Consider the following 9,941-nt stretch of genomic DNA (forward strand, 5'->3'; position numbering starts at 1 on the left):
ATTCCACAACGAAAGAGCCTCTTACACCTCTGCAATATTTTCTTCCCCAGAACACTGTGCACTGCAATTCAGAATTCACTATATGTGTTACTTAATCACTTGGAGAACACTTTCCACTCAAATAGAAGCTAGTGACAACAGAACAGATGCCTTTAGGAAACTAAGGATGTGTGATTACAGCACTGGAAAAACAGACACATGCTTGCATCATCTGCAATTATTAAGTTTAGAATTAAATAGTCATCAGTGTTTCCAAGATAAAACTGATTAAGAGATTTAAAAGGTCACTAGAAACACGGTTCAAAGTCAAGCTACTTCATGCTATCATTTTTTCAAGACAAAATACTTTATTTCTGTGAGGAAAAAAAAAAAAAAGGAGGGGGGAGAAATATTGCATCTTAACCAGGAAATAACTTCCCTCTTCTCTAAGCATCTTTCCCACTACTGCCATCTCAAACAACCCAAGAGAGTGACAGGTCTTCTTTCAAGTTTTATTTTTAAAGTGCACAGCAAATTTGATTTCATAAAAGTAATGAAAACAAACAGGAAGTTTGTGGTCCAGAAAGTCCGCTCTGGATTATGATTCTCTAAATATACTGCAGAAAGGATGCAAATATTTTGGAGCAAAAGCAGATCCTCTATCTTGCGTTGAAAGAACAGCCAATAGCCCTCCAAATGCAATACATTGGTAAAGACAGCAACATACCCAGAAAAGCCTGCTGAGGAAACAGCACATGGCTGTAAGCTACTCTTACTTGCCAACAAACCTAAACCAGGAATAGAACACAGTATATTCATCACAGGTTTGTTTATCCAGCAGGACAATCAAAGCAAGAAGATGTGATCTTCCCACTCCCACTGAGGGATTTAAGGGATATACTGCTCCCGCAAACGGTGTGTTTTTCTCACACTTTGTAAGTACATTCACGTTGATCCAATAAAAAGCAAATTGGATTCGTTTGATTTACCACTGATGGTCACCTGCTCTTAAGTGGCCTGATAGTACACTTCAGCCTTAAAACATGCCAGCAGGTCACAGAGAGATATGATAACAAATTACTGAGAAAATACTTACACAGCTTGTCTGTGCAAGCTTCAGATGCCTTGCTGACCTACAAACAGTGCTAAAACTCAGCTGAGACAAATGTCATCATGCAAAAGACTTCCAAATGGGTACTAGCATACAGAAAAAGCTGGAGCAGCTCTTTATGAATAAAGGATGACAGAGTTGGGGTTGATTTAACCTGGAGTGAGCTCCATGGAGACCTTCTACCAGCATTCCAGTACCAAAAGGGTTCCTACAAAAAAGCTGGAGAGGGACTTTTTACAAGGGCGTGTAGTGATAGAATAAGGGAGAACGGCCTTAAACTGAAACAAAACAAATTTAGATAAGATGTTAGGATGAAATTCTTTACTGTAAGGGCAATGAGGCACTGGAATGAGTTGCCTAGAAAACCTGTGGATACCCCATCCCTGGAAGTGTTCAGGACCAGGCTGTATGGGGCTTTGAGCAACCTGGTCTAGTGGAAGGTGTCCCTGCTTTTGGAAGGGGAGTTAATAATTGATGTTCTTTCAGATACCTTCCAACCCAAACCATTCTAGGATTCTGTGGAAATTGACACTTCTGCATGCTGGTGTTAACAGACACAAAGTAATCTCATTGAGGAGCTCCTAGAGCTTTATATAGCAAGAAAATACTTTCGTCACATGCACTCCCTTAAAACTGTAATTTTGCTCATGCCATACTGATCAGATTACATAATGTTAAGCCTAGTGAAAACCTCAAACTTGCTCTCTCAATAGAGTCACAGAAAACAGCTAGCTGGCCACTGGAAGCTGCAGTGGCAAAGCTGCTACAAGGAGCTGGGGAAGCACTTCCAAAATCCTCTGGTGGGTTAAGAGTTAACTAACAAGTAACAGAGCACATCAAATATTAACAAAACTGATGCTGAATACAATATGCAAGGTAATCCAGTTCACAGGTGTGCATCATAAGAATATTTAAAAGAACAAAGGCAGCAAGACAGAATGACAAATATGATTCAATGTTTGGGCAAATAAACCCTCTGAGAAACAGAACTAACGCACCCCTGTATTTCACACATGAATGGCCTTTAGCTTTCTGTCCCAATGTTTTCTGCTACTTCAGTAAACAAACCCCGTTGCTACTGCTATGCCACAAAACCTAGGTTTTCCTTACCACAGCATTCATTTCCAACCACCCTTCTCTAACAATCAGTGAAGAGCAGAAGACTCATGCTGTGGCTGGCTCAAAATTACACTTGTGCAGACTGACTAGCAGCAGCAGAAGTATCACAAGCTACTCTTGGGCTCTGTGATCCTTCCTTCAGCACTGCTCCCAATTACGGCCATTCCCTCAGCACCAGGGCACATAAGATAGAGAAATGTAATTCTAACAGGTTACCCTTTGCTGCTGATTGACTGGGGAAAAGGAGGGAATAGAGAACAGCCAAGGATCCGTGAGAGCTACAATGTATCCACAGCATGTCCACATAAACTTTGTTGGCTTCCCAGACAAGGCCAAAAAGACTTTTCAAAAGCAGTCTCTAGATGACAAAAGACTATTACAGGTTACTTATTAACCTATCTTTTCAGCTTTTTTTTTTTTTTAGATTTTAGAAATGATAGTGTGCCTGGTTAGGTACTCTAAAAAACAAGAGTGAAAGGAATAGAAGTTTCTAGGGGAAGTTATCTCCTTACTGTTTATCATTTAGTATTTGTAGAGCTGAAAAATAATACAGAACCTCCACATCCTTGAGTGAGCAGAGGAAGTTACACAATTTGCTCTATACTGGGCACTAGATTAGACAACATAAAGACAAAAGGAATCAAAAGCCTACAGATTTTATGAGCAAATATATGACAAGAACTTAGTCACCAAAACTTTTTCCAATCTTCCCCCCCATGAATACATGTATTCACTCTAAATAAAACAGTTACAGGCATACAGGACATTTGGAGCACTCAGATTTTTTATTTCAAGGTTTGAGGTGGCAGGAAAAAGACATTTATTTTTTCCCTTTCTTGCCTCTTACTGGCTTATTGGCCTGTTGAGCACCACTCTCCCCACAGTTTACTTGCAACAGAACTCTTTAATTCAGTAAAAAAGTGATAATCTAGTTACTGAATTAAGACAGATGACAGCACTCACTTGAGCCTGCTTCTGAAAATGAAGGGAAAAGAACAAATCGCACAAACCCAAACATGTGTCCCCAGGTTCCTACTCTGTTAGCCTGAATAACTACTGTGAGAAACAGCTGCCTACCCATGAGAGCAGACTTTTCTCAACATCGAGAGCTGCAATAATTAAAAGTGAAGGATGGTGGAATAAAAGCACTGACCACGTTTAGAATTTTACAGGCTTCTTAGGGATAGACATAAGAAGAAAGGCATTACAAAATTTGTCCTCTTTGCCCATATTCAGCCTCAGCTGAATTGTTATGAAAACACGTACACATACCACACATGTATGTAAAACTAATTACAAGTTTGGATAATTTGTTGTAAGAAGAAAAAACCCATAACTCAGAACTAGCCCAGTAGGATCGAGATGTTTGTATTTACAACAGGAAACTGAAAGGATCAGAAGATGGGGGAACTCTTTTAGCGCAGTATGCCCACAACTAGCCACACTACTTACTACTGCCTGCACTGCTACCATCATCAAGCAACCCACATTTATGCTAAAGTTCTTCTGAGATTTTAATCTACAAAACTCCAAATGAACCAAATTGCTACTGCCTTCCACCCACTAGCTGGCATAAATCCAGCCAGCAGGCTTTCTGCAGTTTTCCCACGCCTGATTGTTTCCCATCATGTAGACAAAGTGTAGATCATGCAGAAAACCAACAAGTTCAAGTTTTTTGGTTTTTTTACTGGAAAGGGTAAGAACTGGAGAATACCAGCACTCAACTCCTCTCTTTCATAATATAGGAAATACTTTGACTAACTGAAGTACAGCAAGGGAACATGAAGAAAGCAGCACTATACATATGATGTAGGCTGCTCAGCAGATTGCAGGGGGAGGAGGCAGGACATCTAAACAGATGGTCTAAAATTTGCATTTTGTATTTCAAAGTTGAAAGTATTTCTCAGCCTACAACATAAAGCACTAATTTCAGCAAAACCTTAGAAATAATCCAAGAGGGCATCTTTCCCACTGTCCAGTGCAACTTCAGCAAAAATCCCAATTACATTTAAGGTTATAATGTGGGCACTCCAGAAGACATCAAACTCCCATAATTCTTCAAGTTGATGCACCAGCATCATCTCTCAAGTCTCCTCTCAACACAGGCTCCAGAGAAAAGAATAACATGTGGCTACTAAAAACTCCAGCTAAGAAAAGTCTTCAGATAAAGAGGATCAATGCTCTTGCAGAAGCTTCAGCAGCTGAAGAGTGACACCAGGCAGTTACACCTCAACTTCACCCTAGACATACAAGACGCTTCTGAAGCCTGACTTGGAATGCACTATCCTGCCCTCACTGGCTCCAGAGATGTCACCATGAGGACTTGCATTTCCTGAATGTGGCACTCCAGAAAATCCTTGCTTCTAGATCAAGCATCTCAGCTTAAAATCAGTGCCACATTTCAGAGAGACTGTGAGGAGTCTGCTCTAAAGACAGGCTCAATCTCATCCAGTGAAAAATTGAATGGAGTAGGAGCTGGGGTGCAGACACTAGAGTGGCTCCTGATTTTTCAGGGGAAAAAAACAGACTCCCTGAATCACAACAGCAAATACCCTTAATTACATTAATGAACTGTGCCTCAAGTAAAGTTGGAAAGGAAGAGCAAAGAGTTTTATGCACTTTTATACTCAATGGCATGGCAGAAGATGACAGAAGAAACTGATTCCACTGAGTAATAGAAGCTAAATTATCTCCTCTGCCCATTTTTACTATAGCTAACTAAGTAATATAGATGAGAGAAGATAAAGGGATTCAAAAGAAGCATATTAAGCTTTTCATGTTTCTTTTTTTAAAAACTGCAGAAATTAGAAGAAGAAATTAAGACCAAAAGCACCTCAGAATAATTTTTGTTACTTTAACCTCCTAAGAGTAGAGACAGCCACTGCTACTACCAAAGAGACAATCACATACTGAGCAACAGATGAAAGAGCACTTTTAGGCTATTGCCATACAGCTGCTGACCCACAACTCATCATATCAGACTGCAGAGCTTCCATCTTTGATAACACAGCGGTCAGTATTCCTCAGCATTCCAGAAACAGAGTCAAAAGCATGATTTAAACTGATCTATATCCACTGCCACACAGAGGCCAAGGCCATTGAGGTGGGCACTTGTATTAGCAGCAGCTGCTGTCAACCTGATGACTTGAGGGTTGGTAAGGTTTTTTTTTAAAGACAGACAGAAATTTTGACTTGAAGTGATACACAGGAATTCAGCAGCTGAATATACATCTTCACAAGTTCTGAAGGATTGAACTGTTTGCCCAACAGCAGTCCAACTGCTGCTACAAAGTAGCTATGAGCTCATAAAATTACATTATTCGCTGCCTCTAAGATTAATACACTTTCACCACAGAAACGGCCTTAGCTTTTGTCAAGTAATACAGAGAGCAGCTGCTCTGACAGATCATTAAAGAATCAAGTCTTCTCCATTTACATATTGCTGATAATCTTATTTTTAAAAAATCTGAGAAATCAAGGAGATTACAGGGTATTTGCATTCTCACTCATTTGCATCAGATGCAAAGAAGCTATAGGAATGTTTTGGTTCGCTTCCAGAGCTATCTTTTAGATCTGGTACTGAATAATGAAACACCACAGATACTTGAAAAGTAACTGGGTAGTAAGAAACACCTTAAGTATCTTTGTGTGACAAGAGATGCAGAAGTTTGGGAAAAATGACAGTTATCTAAAATCATGTACCAAATTTCAACTGCTACAGAAGTTTGTTTGGCAAGATGTGTCTTCAAAACCATGCGGCTCTCACTCCAGAATCTCTGCAATATCCTATTTGAAATGGAAAGAAATTCATCTTCAGGAAATGAAATCGATTTTTTTAAACTGTGATATGTGTATGCACATATCTTCCTAAGTCCTGGACTAATCCTTTCCACTCTCCCTCCTCTCAAAGGCAAAACTTTGTGTGGTACACCTTCCCAACATTACTCACTCATTCCCCATGCACTACCCTGCAGGAAGAGCTTACAGATGAAATGAACAGCTGAAAGTGAGAATTACCTTGCAGTACAGCCCATCCATTTCCCAAACACAAACTGTAGTTTTACTCCAGATTTTAACCATCTTCTTAGAAGAAATGTGTTTTTCTCTGAAGATAGGCAAGAACATTGTAATTCTTGAATAAATATTTAAGACCAACAGGAAGGCAGTAGGACTTCCCCCCTCCCCCCCACTCTTTCTGCCTGGAAAAGACAGGAGTAGTAAAGAAAACAATTTAATGGAAGATGTAAAGTTAATGTCAGCAAGTGGTAACCACTGTAACAATAAAATAAAAGCACTCAAGAATGTCAAGGTGCCCAGGGGAAGAGGTGGGAAAGCAAGGCAAGGAATACAAAGAAATTCCAGTGGGAACGATTGTTTGCACACCCAACACTAAAGCATGGTTTTTACAGTGATTTTCTACCTACATTTTTCTAGAAGAAAAATGCTGCATTTTTCTAGAAGATAGAAACACAAATATTTTCCAGTAGCCTACAAAACTACAGACTTGAGTAAGGCAAAATGAGCATTAAAATATTATAGCCTATATACCAAGGGAGCAGTATAATAAGATGTGTGTTTTACCATTTGATAGACATCAATACCAGCATTCACAGAAGAAACACCTTCCTTTTTAGCAACTTAATCAAAACATCTGTCACTTCCTAATCAAGTGTATACTTCATATGAATAACCTTTGATCCAATTAGTTCTGAAGCCCCTTGATTTCTGGAAACACAGTTTGTCAGTCTATCCTCACCCTTCACATTTTAGACTACATCCTTCTTCATATCAGGATTAGGTTAATTTCTCCTGACCTTTTGTACCCCAACTCCTCTGCCTCACTCAAAAAACAACACTTACAAAGTAGCTGATGCTTGACTTTGCCCTTTGATAGTAAGCCGAACAAATTTTTACATCCCAAAGTGCAACAAGAAGTAATCCAGAACTCACCACTGAAGATCCTACACTTCCTCAAAATACCATCTGTCAATGTCCCTGCAATCCAGGAGCAAGAACTCCGCAGTGAAAATGGCAGCATGTGTTTTCCATTATGGTAAACAACCACATCAGCCCCAAGCTGATGGCAAATAGCCCGTCGATAAAACTGTGGTGATCAGCCAAAGTTGCTTCAAAAGTAAAGCACATAACCTTGCTTCACAATGCATATTGTGACATTCACACAAGGGTCTTACAAGCAGGTTAAGCAGGCAGGCTTTTTAAGTTGTTAAGACACGCCTGGTTTGCAAAGCTAAAACAACAGGAATAATAACTATTCTTGCTCAAATAACTCAAAAAATGAACATGACAGGGAAATTTTGGATGGAGGGCAGGTGGGAAGTACACATAGGCACAACAGTACAGGAACCACAGGACAGTTACCTGATGTCAGGATAACCACTTTGTTTAAGAACAGATCTCAGACAACCAAAATGCATTTAGCTCTGACAGTTGCAAGCTACTGCTTATCTACACACAACACACAAAAAAGTAGTACTTCATTCCTAAAGCCTGTGGCCTCAGAAACTAAAAGAGGGAACCTGGAAAGGATTCATATGAACTATCACTATCAACAGACTCCTTTTTTCTACAGCCCATCTACTGGGCAACACAAGGTACAACAGCCACAGCTGGAGTTTTGAACATTTCTGAACTCTTATTTTTGTTTCATCTGTCCTATATTCTAGAAACTGATTTTGACTGCATGTGCCACAGGGACTGAAGAAGCTAAGAAATAAGATCACACACACACATAAAAAAAAAAAAACAAAACAACCCCACACAGTGAAAGACAATAACTTCAAAGGCATATTAGAGACTGTCTAAACCTATGTTTAATGCAGCGTTTAACCACACCAGCAATTAACATCATAGACAAAATAAGTCCTTGTTAAATATTAAGTACCCATGCCCTCTCAGATAGGGAGAAAGGACTCATGTTAAGTGCCCCAAGACATCCAACAGCAAAGATGCCTTAAGGAAAAATACCATAGTATTCACATATTATTTTTATTAATATGATATGAGTCATAAAGAAGTAAATTAAACCCTCTCCTTTTAATCTCATACAAATAACCTGTAAATAATTCTTATTCCAGTAAGATATATTTTAAGCTGTTTCCAAAGGAACACTATCAGCATAAGTAACCTTTCTTTAAAATTCCCTGTATTACTAATTTGAGTATGGAAAAGCAGGTATTTTATCACCCACCATCATATTTTAACACATCTTTGACAGTGAAGAGATATCAGCCTCATTAAGATGCAGGCAGCAGGGTAGGATTTAGGCAACTGAACTATGTTAGAAGCAAATATACTGTACAATCATCATTTAAGGTTTTTTACCTCTGTTTTGAATGCTTAATTTCACATGATTCAGTCCTGAACATTTAGAGGCTTGCACCACACAAAGCTTTAGGTGGCCCCCCAAAAGCTGTTGATACAGCATATCTACCCTTGATACTCTTATTTTGTCTGTGATTTCTTTACATTGGCAAATACAATTAAGGAAACTCAGCCACCGGCACCTTCAATCTTCTGGATTAACATTAGAGCAAGTGATTTTAAGGGCCAGAAAAAGGCAATTGTGCCATCTGCACTAGTTCTGTGTCCTGCACGTCATAGGCTGACAGCCTCTGGATCACAGCATGAAGTCTTTTTCAGATCAAAGTTCTTGTGCACTATTCAGCAACAAGCAGCTGTTTTGAATAAGCACATAATAGCTGTAGAAGAGATGCAGCAGTTTTTCAGTCACTTATACTGCCTCCACAAATGCCATAACTTAACCCCCTTCTTTCCATGGCTGATGAATGGAATTGACTAGGGTGAGAAAATAAATCAGCCACTGCAGAACACCTCGTTTTTGCCCTCCCAGCTCTAGCTCGCCCGAAGGCTAAATTCACACCGGGGAAGGCAACACGGAGCCACAGCTACATATGGCAGCTGGAGGACACAAGGCTAGCGCTCAGAAGTTGATACACGCCGGGGAGACACGAGGATGTCGGCGAGAGGAGGGACAGCAGCACGGGAAGGACCTATTTTAAGGGATCTCCCTGTCACCCGGTCCCGCTCCCTTCCCGGCGAGCGAGGCACCCACCTGTGCCGGTGCTCGTCGTGCCCTTGCCCGTGGATAAGGAAGCCGCCGAGGTTCTTGCCCCCTTTGCTGGTGTCCACGTGGGGAATGAGCACATCCTCCAAGCCCAGGTCAAAGCGCTTGTGCTTCGAGGAGTCGGGGAGGAAGAAGAACGCCCCGAAGCACAGGGTGATGAAGGCACTAAGAATAAGGAGCAGGATAAATTTTTCGGAGAGTCTCAAGGTAGCCCTGTGGTGCGGGAAGGCGGAGGCCCCCAGGTTCAGCGGGGGCAGCCTCCGCCCGGAGAGCGGCAGCAGGGCGGGAGTGGTCATCCTTCCGCTAGCGACCCCCCGGCGGGGCTCGGCTCATCCCCTCAGCCCCTGCGGAGGGCGGCCCCGGCCCGGCTCGGGGGCTGCGGGCGGCTGCACCATCACCATCCTCCCCGCGGGCGCCGGAGGAAGGGAGGACGGGGGGGAGGCCGGGCCGCCCCGACGGCCCCCGCCCCCACGGGGGCTCGGGCCGGGGCGCGGTCGCCCCGCTACCTGCGCGCCTCCTCCTTCCTTCCTTCCTTCCCTCCCTCCCTCGCCGCGGGGCCAGCCGGGCCCGAGCGAGCGACTCCGGTCAGCGGCGCTCCCCGAGCTCCGCGGCCGCGGGGCTGCGGGA

At 42.0% G+C, this 9,941-nt stretch overlaps 1 protein-coding gene across 1 annotated transcript in view; it reads right to left on the reverse strand.

Moving 5' to 3' along the window:
* The window catches only part of MAN1A2 (mannosidase alpha class 1A member 2), a 134,578-nt gene extending 124,963 nt beyond the window's left edge, over positions 1-9,615 (reverse strand). The window contains exon 1 of the mRNA XM_041463775.1: positions 9,303-9,615. Coding sequence (XP_041319709.1) covers positions 9,303-9,610 — 308 coding nt within the window. The 5' untranslated portion in view covers positions 9,611-9,615. The remainder of the gene's footprint in view (positions 1-9,302) is intronic.
* Positions 9,616-9,941: the final 326 nt, after the last annotated feature.

Source organism: Pyrgilauda ruficollis, unplaced genomic scaffold (assembly GCF_017590135.1).
Source record: "Pyrgilauda ruficollis isolate IOZ18807 unplaced genomic scaffold, ASM1759013v1 scaffold17, whole genome shotgun sequence".
Classification (NCBI taxonomy): Eukaryota; Metazoa; Chordata; class Aves; order Passeriformes; family Passeridae; genus Pyrgilauda; species Pyrgilauda ruficollis.